At 39.4% G+C, this 20,348-nt stretch overlaps 2 protein-coding genes across 2 annotated transcripts; one reads left to right on the top strand and one right to left on the bottom strand.

Annotated features, from left to right (window-relative positions):
* Positions 1-7,063: 7,063 nt before the first annotated feature.
* On the bottom strand, positions 7,064-12,109 carry LOC148714660 (uncharacterized). Its single transcript, XM_088715804.2, has 8 exons — positions 11,718-12,109; positions 8,861-9,037; positions 8,536-8,780; positions 8,216-8,419; positions 8,021-8,113; positions 7,829-7,930; positions 7,339-7,731; positions 7,064-7,231 (listed from the first exon to the last, which is right to left on the bottom strand). Exons 2-8 carry the CDS (start codon positions 9,027-9,029, stop codon positions 7,184-7,186), a joined length of 1,254 nt encoding a protein of 417 aa, XP_088571930.1. The 5' UTR covers positions 9,030-9,037; positions 11,718-12,109; the 3' UTR covers positions 7,064-7,183.
* Positions 9,856-11,519, top strand: LOC120104647 (ribosome biogenesis protein NOP53-like). The gene is made up of 5 exons (XM_039116132.3): positions 9,856-9,992; positions 10,068-10,113; positions 10,208-10,233; positions 10,944-11,024; positions 11,189-11,519. The coding sequence occupies exons 1-5, from the start codon at positions 9,873-9,875 to the stop codon at positions 11,393-11,395; spliced, it is 480 nt and encodes a 159-aa protein (XP_038972060.1). The 5' UTR covers positions 9,856-9,872; the 3' UTR covers positions 11,396-11,519.
* Positions 12,110-20,348: the final 8,239 nt, after the last annotated feature.

Genomic DNA, 20,348 nt, shown 5'->3' with positions numbered 1-20,348 from the left:
AGGAGATCTCCAAGTCAGCGAAGGGATCTTTGGAGTGGCCCTTCAGGACCTGGAGTTGTCTGTGGAGATCGTCCACCCGCCGGTCCAGGAAGCGCGACCGGTGGGTGGGGGACAAGGAGCGGCGCGAGGGGGACCGACTGGAGTGCGGGCCCCTCGAGGACTGGGGTGTCTGAGAACGCGCCCGGGTCCGCCTCTCGTACCCCGCACAGCTCCGATGAGAAGGTCCTGGCAGAATGGACCGCACTCGAGAATCCTCCTCGCGCCGGCGCTCCTCTCCATGGGAGAGGAAGGAGCGCGGGTTGTGAGGAAGAGGCGAGTGCTCGGGGGGCAGCGGCTCCTGAGCCCGTTGCGGCACCCGAGAGATCACACCCTGCAGATTCTGCACTGCCTCCGCGAGGGTGCGAACCTGCTGGGCTAGCTGGTCGAACTGAGCAGCTTCGACCGTCTGAATGGGAGAAGGGGCGGTGGAGTGCTGCTCAGAGTGCGTTGGGGACGCAGCAGCCTCTCGGCCGGAGGCGCGAGAGGCTCCGCGACCGGAAGCATTGGAAGCTCCACGACCACCTCGCCGTGCCATTACGATCGTTCTAAGATTCGGCCCTTCCTCTAGCGCCAACTGTTGCTGGTGGTCCAAACCGAGAACGATTGGCACTGCGGTGTGAACGGGGTTCCGTCTGAGTTGTCTTGGTTGGTGTTGGTTGCGCTCCACCTTCCGCCAAGAAACCTGCAAACAAGCCTTGCACCACCACCAGGGTGGTGATGGCCCTCCGACGGTCAAGTCAGAGGAGATTGGAGGAGGAGGAGAGGTGATAATCGCAAGTAAGAGAGTGCTCTGGGAGATATTGCTCACCCCCCCCTTTCTCCCCCCAGCCGCATATATACCTGGCTGGGGGGTCTCTCAGGGGGGTTCGTTATCGTGGGGCACGATGGTGTGGCCCCTGACATGGCCGTTACAGGGCGTCGTGGAGCAGCACCGGGTACGGCCACGTCAGGGCATAGTGGGGCTCCGCTTTGTACGGCTGATGCAGGAGATCGTGGAGCAGCATCGGATACAGCCGTTGCAGGGAGTAGTGGAGCAGGAGGCCGCGACGTGCCTCTGGGGAATAGCCTGTCGTTATCAAGAGATCTCCGACTCGGGGTTGGATTGCTGGATCAAAGGGCAGCCGACTCGGGGTCGGGCTGCGGAGCCGAGGATATCCGACTCGGGGTCGGATTGCTGGATCAAAGGGCAGCCGACTCGGGGTCGGGCTGCGGAGCCGAGGATATCCGACTCGGGGTCGGATTGCTGGATCAAAGGGCAGCCGACTCGGGGTCGGGCTGCGGAGCCGAGGATGTCCGACTCGGGGTCGGATTGCTGGATCAAAGGGCAGCCGTAGTCTTCCTGGGCGCGCGTGCCGGTCACGTGGGGCATGGCGGCTTATTTCCCCCGTAACAATACTAATAATAGCAATACTACTAAAAATAGTAATAATAGTAATTGTACTAATAATAGCAATGTACTAATAATAGTAATAATAGTAAAAAATAGTAATAATAATAATGATACTAAAATAGTAATAATAGTAATAATAATAGTAGTAATATACTAATAATAGTAATAGTACGAAAAATAGTAATAATATTAAAAATTTATCATAAAATTAAAAATAGTAATAATACTAATCTTAGTAATAATATTAATAATACTAATTTTGTAATAATATTTTTATATATGTGTGTGTATATATGTGAATATACATATATATCGATATATTTATACAAATATATATTTATGTGTGTGTGTGTGTATGTTATAATATATTAGATTTTTGTATTATATTAGAATATTATTATATTATATTATATATTATAAATATAATAATATTATATTACATTGTAGTGATTATGTACTATTAATAATATATTACTATATCACGTCATATCATATTATATTATATTATTATGCTGTAGTATTCAAATATATATTACACTATATTATAATAATATTATGTAAAATAATAATATTTAATATATAATGATATATAATATTATATTATATTGTACTCTACCATACAATAATATAAAATATTTTTTATTGTTATTTTATCATACTAAAAATATTTTTTCATTTTGATTACTAAATATATGTTGAAATTTTACAATACTTTAGAAATATAGTTACTAAACAGCAAATAATTTTTAATAAAAACTCTACCTTCCAAAAGCTTTACTAGTAATAGCAATCCCAAATTGGGTCTAAAACAAATTAAAATTCAACTCGTTGGGCGATCATCAAACGGGTCTAAACTTGAAATTAAAATAGCACGCCCGGGTGCGTGTGTGGTGCGGGTCAGGAGTGCACGCCTAGTTGCGCGCACCCGGGTGCGTGGTGCATGGTGTAGGTGCCATGGGGCGCGGGCGCAGGCGCAGGCGCAAGTGCGCGTCGGGTTGGGTGCCATGGAGGTATCTAGCTTATTTTGCAATTGCCTGACGTCCTTATCTTTGGCATGGCAAAATAATCTCCAACAACTCAAAAAGATCTCCAACAACTGGAAGCCAAAAGCACATAAAATAAGATAAATTCAGGACTTGGCTAATCCACGGCCAAACAAATTAAACAAGAAACCTATATTTAAATCTACCCGCAAAGAGCCAAGCATATTTACCGTGAAGTCAATGGTGCGGCAGATTGGGTGGCTGCGTATGTAGCTAGTCATTCCGGAGGCACTTTGTGGACTGTAGATGGGGAGCTGTCTTTGGCACTCCGAGGTATCCTATTTTTTGACTTTATTGGGTATATCCGTATCCGTCGGGTATGATCCATCCGCATTAGCATAAAAAAAAAAAAAAAAAAGCCGATACCAACTTTCAGATCGTGGGTGCGGGTGCGGGTGCGGGCGCAGGTTAGGGTGTGCACATCGGGTTTGGGTGTCGGTGCGGGTTCATGGGCATAGGTGCGCGCGCGGTTGCGGGTGCACGTGGGGTGCGGGTGGGCGCGCGGGTGTGTGTTTGTGTGCGCTCGGGGGCGTGGTTGTGGGTGTGTGTGGGTGGGTGTGTTGGGCGTGACGAAATTGACTGTACTCTCGGAATTGCTTTGCTAGCAAAAATAAATAAATTAGAAGTTGCACGACTAGGATACAATCACAATTCCTTGTCCTCCACATTTATCGGTGAACTGAGCGGTGGTCCGTAAAAGGTGATCTATAATTTTTTCCTAATTAAAATTGAAAGAAACCAGGATGGTGATGTGTAACCAAACCTTTAAAAGACAATTCCAAATTAAGCGGAAGCAAGCAAGCAACAATCTTGTTGAAAATCTTTGCATTACTAGCGTATGCTTGGTGTCAACTGTTAAATGGTTGGATACAACCATCACATTTTATTGTGTTTGACACAATAGCTTTCATACTTATCATCATTTCTTAGTCACTGCAATAAAATGAGTGCCCAACTATATGCTTTTAATTCTGATATATTTGTAAGGGTTGAAAGACGTTTTCAACTAACAGTTGAATTTGAGACTATTTTTGTTGACCATAAGTTTAATTATTCATCTTATATCAGTATTTACATCCATATCTCTAATATTCAATTTATATTTGTATTTATTTAAAATAAGTATGGATATGGATCTACTAGTATTCAATCTGTATCCGATTCAATACCCATCCTAGTTGGGTCGGTGGTGCTAGCTGGGCCGCGTCAATGCTCTTCAAATCTACTAGTAACTGAGTGGTGATTAATAACAAGTGACCTATAAGTTTTTCCTAACAAATATATAAAAGGAAACGGGATGGTGGACACGGATATATTATAATTTTCCCAACTAATGCATCATCAAATAGACATCATCCAGCTGTTAAGCAGCAACTTTACTTAGTCCTAATTGTACAACAATCATCTGCATGAAAAGGTCTGAAAGGCCTTTCATCAGACAAATCGCGTGTAGAATTATTTACGCATCTTTACAAGTCGCCGATGAAGCCGGCATCTTTGTTCAAGTTTTCTAGGTGTTCTGCAAGGGCCTAACTTAACCATGACATGACACCTTGGTTTGGCACACCTTGATGATGCAACTGGATCACATAGAATGCATTGATAATACTTTGTGATCATGCAGGTAATTACACTGAATTCAAGCTGTCAAAATCTTTATGCTAAAAGACAGAATCTGCAGCTTGGTGATCATGCAGGCAATTACATTGAATCTAGGCTGTCACAATCTCTCAATTAAAAGATAGACTCTACTATTTTTCACTAAGGCATCATACTCTTCATCTGGAGCAAAGATGCTTACAATTTTTAGAAGTAATCTTACGTTAAGAAGGCAAATCCTGATATCCACCACCTTGGAAGATTGGCACCTTAGCTACTGATTGGTGGGGATTTGTGTGGTTCCTTGATGATTCACGTATTCCTTATGCCAAGTGCCCCAAATATAAGTGCTGACATCCAGGAAGATTGATGTTTAAAATAATTATAATATCAATACACATGATTGCAATAGATGCTAAGGTGGTTGGTGCACCAGCCGACAGTATTGATGTAACTGAACACATATGATTGTCATCAAAGGAAAACTTGCGGGGACCAAAGAGCCAATGAGCCAGTGGCCAAGTTACAGAGTTCACAATATCTGGTCGACAAATTATGATCCTTGCATGAGAAAATAGTGGACCCACAAACTTGCAAGAAATAAGAGGTTCTCGTTTCTCGCATGAGCCACTTGAATGTAGCAGTGGCACGCAAGATGGTATTGGAAGAATTCGATCCTCCCTTTTGATCTCATATACAAGGGGTTGATGCTCATACTACCACTTCAAACAATTAGAACAAAAATTTACATAAGGGGCAGCTGCATGATCCATTACCAGTCAACATACTCATGTATCTAACAGAACATGCACTGATGCACATATGCCATGAGGATTTGAAAGCATATATACAAGGTAATAGGATGCAAGCTATAGGATGAGGACAGAAGATTTTGCAAGAAAAAGTGTGGCATATATTACCTACAATACCGCACCTTAGCGCTCTATAATTTTGCAAGGAAAAGAAGCAACTGGCCGGGAGCATATCTTGCTCTCCCCTTACTGCATTCCCCAAAGAAAAGGAGATATTAGACAGACTCATAAGAATGCAGCCGCTAGCTAAAGTATGTAGGTTCAACATGGTTTCCATTGAGCATACATGAACACCAAAATGAGGATTTAATGCAACAAGCAGACTGCTCCAAGATTCAACAAACATGCGTCAAAGAAACTACACTGTAATATGCTTAATGATCAACTTGGCAGAACGAAGTATGTGACACTGTAATCTTCACAGAATATTAGTTTGCAGCAGCATTACCTAGACAAGTCCACATGTTTGGGTTTAGTAGAATGTTAGTAAACATGTCCTTGCCTCGGAAAGCTGACTTGTATTTTCTTCTCCAGGAAAGCTGAAGCTTGGATTTACTTCTGATTGGCGATTTGCAGTTGGATTAGAAGATGTAGGATATCTGATGTATGAGCTAGAGTGGGGTTCCTTTCTGGAAATGTCCATGTCCTTGCCTTGCTTTTCCGTGCATAAAATGTAATCTGCTCTATACTATGATCAAGATAGCAAAACATGGACCTAGCAGTACATTATTAGATATGTCTTCCAAAGCTTAAATACACCCTCGACTAACGCGCAGCTCAACAAGTATTAGTGGTCGGCTTTCATGAGACCACTTTCATTAGTTATTCTTTTTAGGGCTTTATTATTGTCATGCACTGCTAGGTTTTCTGGATTCTCCTCCATAACTTCCTCAAAATCATTAGATCCTATCATCTTGTTTCTGAAAATATGACACAAATCTCAGCCTCACTTAGTGGAACCATCTCGGACGTGCTGCCCATGACCACACCATCTCATTTGGATTTCCACCACTTAGTCCTTAATTAGCGTATCTGAATTTCCATTTGACTACTTCAATCTGAGCATTTTGAACCTCTATTTTATGCCTCCAATTCTGAAGTAAGAACATATCTAGCATCTCAAACGCATTTGTCTCGAGTTTAACCACATATTATCTTAAAAGTGCCTCTTACTGTGGCCACCTAGCTATGATTTTATTAGATTTGTTTGTTTCACCGAATCCAACAGTTTGATATATCCAGGAAACTAAGATAATGTATGTCTCAGACATTAAAACTCATTTACGGTTGTATTTCCATTTAAATCGCATCCATATGCTGTGCTTTCTCTCCACAATTACGATGGATCACATTTATGTATCATAAAAGAAAAAAATGCTTGCAAAAAATATATGCCATGTCATATCCTTTTGAACATTGAGTAATTGATCCACAGCAAGAGATATAGGCTGGAAATAACCTTGCTGTATAGGCAGCATTTCCCACATATTCACTTGACATGCCACAACCACTGTCATTAGTATATATTAGTAATCGACTTAATATATGTCCTTGACAAAATCAAGGATCTCAAGTACCCATTATCTACTAGAAACTCATTTGATTACCTGACACAGTACTGAAGACATGGCTCCCCAAAATAATTGATATCTCCCGGCGCTATATTTGGTCTATACCGACGCTTTTAAGCGTCGGCGAGTTTCTCACCCACGCTCCCCAAAGCGTGGCTCCGACGTCGGGTAGGTGGGAGTGGAGCCGGTTTAGGCCGACGCGTGAAGAAAGCGTCGGCGGTCTATGCCGACGCTTTTAAGCGTCGGCGAATGTGGCCTATACCGACGTTTTTAAGCGTCGTTAACTATTTTCGCTTAGCCGACGCTTTTAAGCGTCGGCAAACTTCGACCACCCTCGGCACTGTTGGACTACACAGACGCTTTAAAGCGTCGGTGAAGGTGGCCTATGCCGACGTTTTTAAGCGTCGTTAACTATTTTCCCTTAGCCGACGCTTTTAAGCGTCGTTAAAGGCGTGCCATTTTTTGCCGGTGCCGGTGGCTTTTGCCGACGCTTAAAAGCGTCGGCAAATGAATTTTTTTTTTAAAAAAAATTTATAAAAGTAATTTTTAATACCCTGTACATATTAAATTCTAACAAAACAAATACACTAAATCACATATATAACAAAATACACGTCACAAACAAGAACTTTGATTACATTCATATTATAATATTTGATTACATTGTACTTCAAAAACATTCTAAAAATATACATCTCAAATTCCTAAGTACACAATCTACGATATGTATCAAGGATCGACGGCATCATCTCTACGAGTAGATGAAGTATCATCAACCTACAAGAAAAAAAAATACTTTAGAAACTAAAAATACGAAAGTCATCACGCTCATACAAGAATACATTATGATTATATAATATATTCAAATATATTTAGTTATGTACCGGAGGAGCAAATCTCTGCAAAAAAGATGAAATATGGTCAAGCTGATCCTGCAAAGATTGTATCTTCAACTCTTGGCTCTGCTTCAACTCCGCCATATCAGTCATATGACTCTGCCTCATCTCCTCTATCCTTGTCTCATATGACTGCTTTATCTGTGCCATCTCTGTCTTCAAACTACAAACCTCTGCAGTGCTAGTACCTTGTCTGGCATCTTGGGTATATCGGCTCACTGCAGACAGCTGAGTGGGGGTAACTCCGATACCGTAACCCCTCACGCGACCATAACGTTCTGGGCCCATCAATTCTGCATAGACCTGAGCCTCGACGCGACTGGCCGCATCGGATGATGACGACTCCCCGACGCGCTCTGAAATGAGATTTGTAGCTCTTTCCTATATCTCTCTCAAAAAAATAAACAGTCACATTAATAATTTAAAGGAAGTAAAATTAATAAAATAATTATGATCAAATAAAAAAATGAATACATACAACTATATCTCTCGACTCGTCCCGGACAAAGGTGCCATCTCGGTGAGTGTGGGTCATCTTATAAAACTCTACCTCACCAGGCTCCCTTCCATGCTCTACTATCTACACATACGGAAAGTATATGGGCAAAACTATATATCATGATACGTGCTATATGTTAGTAGAGTTTCAAATAGTTTCAAAAGAACTTACGAATTCATTTCTACGTCTCGCATAACTCTTCGAGCCTGAAGTATGAGGAACTGCTTGAGATGCTCGGGCAGCTCTACCAATATTAGAATATGTCTGCCAAAATAAAAGCACACAGTATAATATGATTCAATGTATATATTTGCAATCTATATTAGTAATAAAGATAATAGAAGATATTGAAACAATATACATGACCTGTCCTCTTTCAGAAAACCAGTAGTGAACAAGCTCCCTCCACTGCTGAGGGTATACATCAGGAGGAGTCACACGAGCAACCTCCTCCTCTGTCATACCCTCGCGCTTGAAGTCCGTCTTCAATTTTGCTTTATATTCTTTCCATTTGCGGTTGAGGGACTTTAGCACCCAATCATGGCTCTCTGAAGAGAGTACAAACTTACCCTACAACAAGGTACAGAATGTTATAATAATATTAAACCTCTAAAATAAAATTATGGTACAAAGCAAATTAACATACAGAAGGTGTCGAATTAAAAAGAATAAATTCAATTCATTACCTCTATAAGTTTAAGAAGCTCAACCTTATACGAAGGAAGCATGTCATTCCACTTCGTATAGTTGAGCGGACACAGCTGACCCTTGCGTGCAACCGATCCTAAAAAGCTTGATAGTAGACTTCCAGCTCTATTGATGGGCTGCCCCAATTCGTTGCATCGGATGATGATCTTCTCACCCGGAGGAAGCTTCCACACATCCTTTGCTTGAGTGGGTCCCCGTCTCGTCCTCACCGTCCCTTGTCCATCTATTAAAATTAAATAAAATATGTCTTAAAAAGTTGAAGACAAATATGAACATAAAATATGAAATATTTTATTGAATTACCCTGGATCCGGAGCTCATCCTCCGGGCAATCAGCAGGAGGCTCGCGCTGAGATCCTGACTCGTGCTGCTGATGCTCACATGGCTGCTGGGACTGTAGGGACTGATCAGAAGTAGATCCCACCTGAGAATGCTGGAACTCCACATCTCTAAATCGTCTCCCTCGGGGCATATTGTTACCTGGTATGCACAAAAAAGAATCAATATTTGGTTAAATGATAAATTTATACTAAATAAAGTTCCATTGCCATGGAGGCATCATCATCTTGCTAGAAATTTTAATGCTTTCATGGTCGTAAACATATTACTGCATGGTTGTAAGACTTGAAAAGAATGACATCAACTTTTGGTTGTTAGACTTGAAAAGAATGAACCAAATTGGACACGACATGCTACATTATAGATGTTCTTTTTGCTCTGAAAGAGACCACCAAGCTCAATTAATTGACACCACAGTTGGAGAGCATACAGAAATGATATCTGTATTCAAGATGAAGGATATATGTAAATGCAAGTGGGCAACACATACTATGCTATTTTAGTTCTTTTTGTCATGCCACTGCGTCCACTTGTCTAATCCTTGGAAATGAACATTTCTTTTCTTTCTCAGGGCATATATCAGGCAGCTAAGGATTACTGAAAGCAAAGAATCTCTACATAAAAAACAAAGCGAAGAATCTCCGAAACATGGATTGATGTTATGTATGGGAGAATGACTCACCTGCAGATATGATACTGTTCTGTAAATTACTTAACTCAATTGTCCAGAAACATTTCTCTGTTTTTGATAAATAAAACTTTTGACTCTCTTCTATTTCTCGCCAACTTGTGTACTTGGTTATTGGATACAAATGTTCCAGCCAACTTGTTTGGCACATGCATTCTCTGTGTTTGTACAGGATTATGAGTCGTGCTTGATGTAATATCTATTGTAGATGAGAGATGCCTAATGGTACACTGCTAGTTTCTATTGTAGAAGCGATCCTAGAAGCTTCATTGCACCTAACTCGTTTCTATGAGCTTGCTTCAGAGCAATCCCTTTGTGCAACCTGTACCATCTTCAACATTGAAAAAGTCAAAAAAGAAAAAGAAAGAAATTCTGAAAGAAAACACTGAAACACAAAATGCTTCAAAGGTATGCAATCTGTTAGAGAAGTTTTAGGTCTGGAAATTATCTTTTATATTTATTATCTGTTCTTGATATCTTCAGGGCGAGGATTCAGCTACCACAGTCCATGACATATGGAACGAAAAAGGTTCTTTCATGATTAATATGCCCAGCACTGCTTTATTATAATTACCTAATGTTGACTCCATTCTGATCTTTTTATCCCCCTTCAAACTTTGCAGGTGAAGTGCGTGCCAAGGCCAAAAAGGTGAGACAATCATATCTCATATTTATGATCTGATGACTCGTGAACAAATAAATTATTTAAACATTTAGTACTTCTGAGGAAGCCTAGAGTTACATGGCTGCTCGAAGCATGCAATTTCCATCTAGGAAGTCCTTAAAAAATACTACTGAAGTGAACTTAAACAACGTGAAGCTTTTCATGTGGTCTCTGTCTTCTTGCATGCCATGAGATGTTTTCCAACTAAAGGAAAGTAAAATTAAGATCTTGATTTACCTATTGTTGCATAGTGCACCTTGTCATACGTGGCATGCTTTGCCCAAGTGATGGCCATGATGATGACATTATACCTCCACTTTGTTCTTAGGCCATGCTAGGATGGCTACTGTATCCTATTTCCTTTGAAGGTGATGTTAAGTATATCACTAAAGTCAATCATAGCAACAGGGAGTACTGTGAAACGAAAGACATATAGCTCAATGGTCAGCACTATGGCGCCGAAAGCATCAACCCAACAGAAAATGCTGAAGAGCTGGATCCACCTGTTACATTCTTCCAATAATTGATTCACAAGCTACATTGAAAAAGTTTGAAACTAAAAATGAAAAAAGCACCTACAAGAGCCAGTTCATTTGCAAATTTCAATTATGACTCACAGACAGGTGCTTGGTGATATCTTGCTTTCTTCATGGGAAAGCAAGAATGCCTAATGGTACATTCTTGGGATTTGACAGAAGTCATCCACCTCTCTTATTCCGGCGGTTGAAGTGGAGCCACCAGGATGTTCATTCAATCCTCCATTTGAGGCTCATCAGGTATCTCGTGGACTTCCTAATGCGCTATAACATTCCAGTTATATGTAGCTCATCAAAGAGGCTGGTTAGAGGCTAGTTAGATAAGATAGTCTCATTTCTCTCAAGTTCTGTCCATGATATGAGGGTCAGTTGTTTTTTGTTTTGCTTTCTTGCTTTGGATATAGGATTCGTTGGCCCGAGCTGTTGCAGATGAGATGCAAAAAGTTTATAAAAAAGAATTGGGACCTCAACCAGTGCCACCTACAGTTCCTGGTGAAATAGTGGCTGAAGTAGATGTGAGTGTAGAAATTCCTCTCTCTCTCTCTCTTGCTTTTTTGTATAATTTGTATAGAATCTTGAAATTCTATACAAGCTTCAAACAATTTACTTAGCCTAGCTACTGGCTTGCCGCTGAACCTTTAATTCATAACAAATTTCTAAGGTAGGTAGCTCTTGGCTGAAACTATCTACCACAAAACCTAAATTGACAGAGAGAGCACGGAAGGAGACCTAATAATATTTTGTAAATTGTCCCGCAGTTTATGCCCATGGCGAATAAAGATCTGATCCTAAACAATAGGAAGAAGACTAAATGAACGTGACCACAGTTTAAACCCATGCTTCAAATCCTCAGACTTTAATATATTACATACCAGAGAGGAAAATCGCAAGGCTTAAAATAAATACATGGTTGAGGATACTAGGATCACTTACCTCAGACGACGGCGAGGTCGACGGTGGCCGAGTAGCTAGGGCTCGGGATGGAGGATTGATGTCGGCGCGCAGCTAGGGCATCGACCGAGAGAGGATGGGCAGCAGGAAGAGGAGGAGGAGGAGGACGAGCAGCAGCAGGAGGAGGAGGACGAGCAGCAGCAGGAGGAGGAGGAGGAGGAGGAGGCTTACCTCAGAGGAGAAGGAGGAAGACGGCAGCGGGGAAGCACCGGCTCGCGATGGAGGTGGGAAGTCGGCGCGCGCACAAGTAGGGCATCGACCGAATTTTAGAGGGGGCTAGGCGAACGGAAGGAGGAAGACGGCAGCGGGGAAGCACCGGCTCTCGATGGAGGTGGGAAGTCGGCTCTCGATGGAGGAGAGGGGGCTGGGCGAAGGGTTGGAGGGTTTGATGTTTTCTAACGATGCTTTTATGCGTCGTCGTCTTTTAATCTTTTCCCGACGCTTTTAAGCGTCGTTGTATCTAAACCTTTCCCGACGCTACAACAAAGCGTCGGCAAAGGCTGGAGCTGAGCCAACCTTTCCCGACGCTTTCCCCTAGCGTCGAGATAAAAGAGTCGGCAAAGCTCATATTTGTTGGGGTACATATTCTTTAGCCAATAGATAAAAATAGTTCCTTCGTTATATCATTAAACTTCCTACATGGTTAAACCGCCATGCATGGCAGCTGTCATGACCATTTTTTAGGAAATGATGATGAGTAAATAGGTCTTAGCATACATGTGTAACACTTCTGATCACATATCTCATGCACCATTAATTCCAGGGTATTCATACAAAAGCAAAGGCAAGAAACTCAAAAGAGATGGCATCGCCTTGGCTTTCAACTTGGAAGGGCTTCTAGGCGAGAAGGCAGTGGGTATCTACCTTGACGATTCTTTTAATTTCAAATGCAAGTTACCAACCGAAAGTCAAAACATGACATCGCCAGAATGCTTCCAAGACCACAATGCGAAGAAAGAGGGATTTCTACGGGAAAAAAAAAAAGAGGGACGAATTATTTCCCAAGAACAAAAATATTCTGTATATAATCAACCAACTAAATCCCAAGAGCCCAAATCTGAATGAATTTTTTTTTCTTGTTAATTTCAACAACTACTAATTCAAATATTAATATATCTCTTGAGAGCATAGAGTCCATATATAAAATGCAAGCTCTGTTTGTACAAAGCTCTCTATTTATCACGTGCACGTCTATATTAAATAATATTATTAATAAAGCCTTTTATTTTAAATAATAAGCAGGGCTCCTATTTAATAATTTTTTTATCAAAATATGACAATAAAATATAATAAGAAGTTTTAGTTTTTTAGTTTACTAAATTGTATAAGTTTTTCATTAGTGTTATGAAATTAATACATAAATTAATGAAATTATTAATAACTATATTTGTAAAGAAACCTCAAGGGGTTCTGTCCGAAAATAGGGGAGATGAGGAGAAAAGAAGCACAGTTTTATTTCTTATGAATCGAATTCAGCTTCTTCACTTACATGATAGGATCTATTTATAATAACTCATCAACTAAATAACTAACTAACAGAAAAGCTAACAGTCTAACTGAGATTAGTTAAATCAGTTATTTGGTAGTTCTTCCAATTGCTCTGTTCTTGAAGTGAAGAAGCTTCTTCTGGGTCAAGGCTGAAAGCCGACTATGTGGGCACGTTTCAACACTCCCCCTCAAGATGGAGAGTACAAATTATGTACGCCCATCTTGCGTATCAGAGTGTGAAATTTGCTTGTTCCGAGTGCTTTAGTTAGCAGGTCAGCAATCTGCATAGTGCCCGATACATGAAGAGTTCGGATGATCCCCAGTTGAATTTTATCTCTCACTATATGACAGTCAATTTCAATGTGTTTAGTTCTTTCATGGAATACTGGATTTGCAGCAATGTGTAATGCTGCTTGGTTATCACAAAACAACAGTGCTGGTTTCGTGTGTTGCATATCCAAATCATTAAGAAGATGTAATAACCATTGAACTTCACAGCACATAGAAACCATGGATCGGTATTCGGCCTCAGCAGAGGACTAGAAAACAGTATGTTGCTTCTTCGACTTCCATGAAATAAGGGAATCTCCAAGAAAGATGCAAAAGCCAGTGACTGAACGGCACGTATCCTGGCAAGCTGCCCAATCTGCATCACAAAATGTTTTCAAGTGATCCTCGGAATGTGATGGGAGAAATAGGGCTTGCCCTGGTGTGGCTTTTAAGTATCTCAATACTCTATATGCAGCTTCCAGGTGTGGCTGCCTAGGTGAATCCATGAACTGACTGAGAACTTGCATGGAGCAACTTAGATCGGGCCTTGTTATGGTGAAATACAATAGCCTGCCTATCAGCCTTCTATAAACTGTAGGATCCTCAAGCAACTGCCCTTCAAACCTACTCAATTTCAAATTCTGCATCATGGGACATTTCACTGGCTTTGAGCTGAGGTAACTAGCATCTTCCAAAATCTTTAAGGCATACTTTTGTTGGCTTATGGAGATTCCTTTGGAACTTCTAGCTATCTCAAGACCGAGGAAGAATTTCAGAGTTCCTAGATCTTTGAGCTTGAACCTTGCATCAAGAATTCTCTTGAGATCATTTATATATGTGAGATCATTCCTTGCAAGTATTATGTCATCAACATATACAAGGATTGCAGTGTAGGAACACCCATTCTTTCTCACAAATAATGAATAATCAGCCTTAGACCGAGTAAAACCATGAAACATGATGAAGGTAGAGAGTTTGGCAAACCATTATCTTGAGGCTTGCTTCAATCCATAGATGGATTTGTTTAGGCGGCACACCATCTGCCTTCCTTTCTCCTCCTGAAGCTCATATCCAGGAGGTAAATTCATATATACTTCTTCATTCAAATCCCCATGCAAAAATGCATTGTTAACATCGAGCTGATGCAAATGCCAATTTTTAATTGCTGCAACTGCTAACATAGTCTTAACGGTAACCATCTTAGCAACCGGGGAGAAGGTGTCTTGATAATCTAGGCTAGCTTGTTGAGTATACCCTTTTGCAACTAACCTGGTTTCTTTCTTTCCTCAGTCCCATATGCTTTGAACTTTGTTTTATATACCCATTTACAATCCACTGGTTTCTTTCCTTCCGGCAGTGGAGTGATGGTCTAAGTTTGATTGTCATTCAGCACCTTTAATTCCTTTTCCATTGCATCACACCACTCAGGATACATAGAAGCCACTGCATAGTTCTTTAGATCAACTGATGATGAAATGGATAGAGTGAAGGCATGGTGAGATGGAGAAAGCCTTGTGTAGTTCAAAAAGGGTGAGATGTCATAAGGTTTTCTAGAATTGCATGGGACCTCTGCTGATTTTGGAGTGAGTGAAGATGAGGATTTGAAGAGGCCAAATTGCAATGGTACTCATTGAGGTAAGTAGGAGGCTGCTTAATCCTAGAAGATCTTCTAAGGTGCTGAGTAGGAGAAGGGTTGGGCAGTGGCACAGTTTTTGAAAGAGGTGAGGGATTGAGCCTAGAAGATCTTCGAAGAGGTTGAATCTTAGTAGGCTGACTTGGCATTACTGGTGCAAGAGGGAGTGAAGGAGAAAGAGGGAAACAAATTGACTTATGGGGTGTGCCATCATGCATGCCAGTGGGTGTGCCACTTGAAGCAAATTCTTCAATAGAGGGTGCAGCAATGGTATTAGGTCTAATTGGATATGAGTATTTAGGGACAACAATAGATGAGGAAAGAAATATGGTGTCACAAGATTGAAACGGCTTCTGCAATGTAGGAGAAACTATATGTTGAAAAGAAAATTCAGATTCATGAAACACTACATCCCGGGAAATAAATGTTTGTTTAGATTAAATGTTATATAGCTTATAGCCCTTTATGCCATGGGGGTAGCCAATAAAAATACATTGTTTAGCTCTTGGATCGAGCTTAGACCTATGTCTTTTTAGAGTGGAAGCATAACATAGGCAACCAAACACCCTTAAGTGCTTGTAAGAGGGTCTTGAGGAGAATAACATCTCATAAGGGGATTTACCAGACAATTTTGGAGTTGGTATTATATTGATTAGGTACACTACTGTTAAAACACACTCTCCCTAGAATTTCAAAGGAAAATTTGACTGAAATCATAATGCTCTAGCTACATTAAGTATATATTGATGCTTTCTCTCAATCACTCCATTTTGTTGAGGGGTATCAACACAACTAACTTGATGGATAATTCCTTTTGAGTTATAGAAATCTTTCATATCAAACTCCTTACCATTATCAGATCTAATCATCTTAATCTTGTCTGAAAACTGAACCTCAATTAAAACGTAGAAGGACCTAATGATGTCTCTAGTTTGTGCCTTAGATTGCATGAGGTAAACCCAAGTAGCTCTACTATAATCATCCACAATGGTAAAAAGGTATCTTGAACCATCAAGGGAAGTTGTGGAAAAAGGTCCCCATATGTCACAGTGTACCAATTCAAAAACCGAATTTGAAACATGATTAGTATGAGAAAAATTCATTCTCTGCTATTTAGCAATAGGGCAAATGCTACAATGGTTGTTCAAGCAAACATTTATCTTAGGAACAGATTTGCTCAACAAACTAAGACGTGGGAAGGAAAGGTGTCCTAATCGGCGATGCCAAAGATCAAACTCATGGGAACTAACAACAGCAGATAAGCTTGACATGAAGAGGAGGATTTTGACAATGAAGAGTTCAGAGTACCAGCAGCAGTTTGGATTTCATTCAATTGAAGATGATATAATCCATCTTCAAGCTTCCCCATTCAATCGTCCTCCAATTCAATAGGTCCTGTATGAAGCAAGATGCAGATATGAACATCAAACAACAGTGGTTGGAAGCTATAAGTTTGTTGGCTGAAATGAGGTTGAATGAGAACTTAGGAACACAAAGCACATCTATTAATGTGAGAAACTTCGAAATTTTAACCTTTCCCACATGTGTTGCAGGAGTTCGTTCTCCGGTAGGGAGCTTCACAGTGGCATTGATGCTAGCTTTGATTGTAGAAAAATGGAAGATAAAGCATACCATGTGGTCTGTTGCTCCAGTATCTATGATCCAAGGAACACGGCTTTGGTTTGGAGCAAGAGCATTCATCAGACAAGCTGAATTACCTGAGAAATTGTGAATGGGTGATGATCGGGCATTTTTGGTTGTCATTTGAAGGCGCATCCTTTATAGCAGCAGTCATTCCGGAAGACTACATTTGGATAGAAGGACTGAGAGTATCTTCTGACACTGATCCGGAGTGATGGTGAGCTTAGAGAGATGATATGAGAGATGTGGAACTATGACACTAGAGATCTGATTAGCTGTAGGGGCTTTTTCTTTTGTGAAGTTAAAACCGATGGAAAACCATGAAGTCTATAACACTTATCCTTTATGTGGCCTGATTTTCCACAATGGTTGCATATGGATCTTTCTTTCCTGCGAAGTTGTCCCATAGCATTTTGCTTTTGAATAGGTTTTGGATTGGAAGAAGGGTGATCATTGGGAACTAACCTGTCATAGGTCTTACTAGCGAATGCAGCAACCTCAGGGCTTTGAACTATGGCAACGATCTCACGTTGCCTTTCTTCTTGCAGTATGAGTGCAAATACCTTGTTGACTGGCAATAGAGGGTCCATCAAAATGATTTGCCCACGTACATTTGAGTAGGAGTCATCTAACCCCATCAGGAATTGGATGACTTGTTCTTCGGATTGGTACTCTTGTTGTTGACGAGGTCTGAAATTCGCTAACTCTTCCCATAGTCCCTTCAAGTGGGTGAAATAGGAGATCACACTCCCATGATTCTAGAAAAAAGAGGAGATCATCTTATGCAATTGGTAAATTCTTGGGCCATTGCTTTGGCCGAATCTTTCTTTCGGATCGAGCCAGATTTCTCTAGCTGTTTCCATGTAGATCACACTGGTGCTCATCTCCTTTGGAATGGAATTTAGCATCCATGCAGAAACTACCATGTTGCATCTCCTCCAAGCTACATGGTGTGGATCATTCAGTGGGGGTCAGGAGATACTTCCATCAACGAACCCTTCCTTGTTCTTGACACTCAGGGCCACGATCATCGACCTGCTCCAAGTGGAATAGTTTTTCTCATTCAAAACCAGAGAGATAAGCTACAAACCTATGCTGTCACCATGATGTAGAAAGTATAGGCTTGCCGGGTCTTCAACCACGCTTAGAACTGGCGACGGCACCAAGCTAGTATTGCTGTAGATGGAGACACCCATGGGAAGACACCTTCAAAGCTCTGATACCATGTAAAGAAACCTCAAGGGGTTCTATCCGAAAACAGGGGAGATGAGGAGAAAAGAAGCACAATCTTATTTCTTATGAATCGAATTCAGCTTCTTTACTTACATGATAGGATCTATTTATAATAACTCATCAACTAAATAACTAACTAACAGAAAAGCTAACAATCTAACCGAGATTGGTTAAATCAGTTATTTGGTAGTTCCTCCAGTTGCTCTGTTCTTGAAGTGAAGAAGCTTCTTCCGGGTCAAGGTTGAAAGCCGACTACGTGGGCACGTTTCAACAATATATGCTAATGTGTGCTTATATTAATAAAAATAATTTTTATTAGTACTATGCCTTGCCCATATCCTTATGGGTCATTAGATGACACTAATATTTTATTAATTTTTTACATTTTCACGATCATGATCTTTCTTAAAGTAAAAGTGTAATCTCTAATGATCTTGTTATATTTATAAATGCCCTACAAGCAATATTGTTCTATTTCTTATTATATGTAGGTTGGATCATGATCTTATTTTTTATAATAATATATTATTTTTTTATATTAATAGATATATACATGCTGTTAAAATTTTGTACAGTTTATATTAAAAAATTATTTTAGAAAATAATCAAGCTCATATATATATATTCTATTCTATTATATCTATTTTATATTATATTTTTAAAATAGTTACAAAAAGAAGAAAAAACTATATCTCGTGCACACACAGGTTATATATTACTATATATCTAAAATAAAGGCTCAACTTGTGCAAAGCTCTCCCTTCATCATATAGAAACCAATATTGATGATATCGATATTAATGTTCACGACTATCATTAAAGTTTATTACTTAATATACAATAAATATTAATGATAATAGTATTAATGTGCTTGGCAATCATTAATATTTATTATTTAATATGCAACAAAAATTTAGCTATTAAAGCAATTTATTTTTGGCTATTGAAGCTTTTTATTTATTATAATTTATTACATTATCATATTACATTTAAAAATAGTAAAAAAAAGTAGAAAAACATCATACTTCGTGCATTGCCTAGGATCGATAATAATGATGCTGATACTAATGACGAGAATTTATGTATGAACACTTAGCTTGTGCAGAGTTATCTGTTCAACACGTGGATACCGATATTAATTATATTAGCACTAATGGGCATTTCTTTTTGGTAATTATTAATATTATTTGCTTAATATAAAATAGAAATTTAACTATTGAAACTTTTTATTTATTATAATTTATTATATTGCTATGTTGCATTTTAATAATTATTAAAAAAATGTACCTCATGCATCATATGGGTTTTATGCTGATAGAAAGATCTATATCTAATACTTATCACATTTGCATATAGCAATATCTATTGTGGTATATTTGGTATGAACAAAATGCATAAATCTTTCTCCTTGGAAAGCCTCTTCTATGACTATTCTTCGAAAGACTCTACATGCTTTTCATCATTGGAAGAACTCGTGCTCACCAATGATTGATAATCCCCAAAAACTCTACATACTTTTAGATATGTAAAAATAAATATTTTTAAGGATATACATGCAAATAATACTTTCGAAGGTATTCAAACAATGTCACATATTTAGGAGGGTTTACATACAAAATATTTTAATTTTATTTTTTTCTATTTCAACCTATTTTAGCACTTGGATTTGTTTAGTGGCTGCTCCTCAATATATTTTGTAAAAATATTGTTTAAGAAAAAGATTGATTCAACAATTAGATAACAAAAAGAGTTATGAAAGTTCTTTCATTTATTATAAATTATTCTACTTTATTCTTCTTCATTTATAACAACCATTACATCTTATTTCATCAAAATATAGCTTGTAACATTTATTGTTATAGATGCATATATGAGGGCATGTATTAAAATATAGAATAGAAATAGTATCTCTTAAAGGTACACGATAGATTGTAATGATCAAGATTCTTGGTACTACTATGCTCTTGGGTGGAAGAAGAACATCAATCATCTCTAAGCAAAACTGTTAAAGGACTTCGAATCCTTTAGAATTATTAACAACCTTTGCGGCCATGTGGTAGAAAGCCACTTCTTATATTGTATAACTTAAGCCACTTTTTTTTGGAGCTTTAATTTTTTAAAAGAAGAAAAGATCTAGTATATGGGGCCCATCTTGTCACAACAATTTTAAGTCAGCCACCAATCTACACATAAGAAATTTTTCAGCTCTAAGAGATAAATATTGCAAATCTCATACGCTAAAAGATAAATATTGCAGATCTCTCACAACACTTATCTTTGAATAATTTATAAAACCAAAGGCAGGATTTGCCATCTTTGTGTAAAAAAGGATACAATGAAGGATTGTC

The sequence above is a fragment of the Phoenix dactylifera genome, chromosome 2 (genome assembly GCF_051530095.1).
Source record: "Phoenix dactylifera cultivar Ajwa chromosome 2, Ajwa_hap1_PhDact_Kaust_v1.1, whole genome shotgun sequence".
Taxonomy (NCBI): domain Eukaryota; kingdom Viridiplantae; phylum Streptophyta; class Magnoliopsida; order Arecales; family Arecaceae; genus Phoenix; species Phoenix dactylifera.
Note: the sequence above shows the minus strand (reverse complement) of the source record. Positions and strands in the feature narration are given on the sequence as shown.

Coding starts and splice junctions, on each gene's coding strand:
- LOC120104647 (XM_039116132.3), top strand. CDS start 9,873: ATGAGCTTGCTTCAGAGCAATCCCTTTGTGCAACCTGTACCATCTTCA. Junction 9,993..10,067: donor AAACACAAAATGCTTCAAAG/GTATGCAATCTG, acceptor TGATATCTTCAG/GGCGAGGATTCAGCTACCAC. Junction 10,234..10,943: donor TGCGTGCCAAGGCCAAAAAG/GTGAGACAATCA, acceptor GGGATTTGACAG/AAGTCATCCACCTCTCTTAT.
- LOC148714660 (XM_088715804.2), bottom strand. CDS start 9,029: ATGCCCCGAGGGAGACGATTTAGAGATGTGGAGTTCCAGCATTCTCAG. Junction 8,114..8,215: donor GGTTTTCTGAAAGAGGACAG/GTCATGTATATT, acceptor TTATTTTGGCAG/ACATATTCTAATATTGGTAG. Junction 7,931..8,020: donor CGAGACGTAGAAATGAATTC/GTAAGTTCTTTT, acceptor CCGTATGTGTAG/ATAGTAGAGCATGGAAGGGA.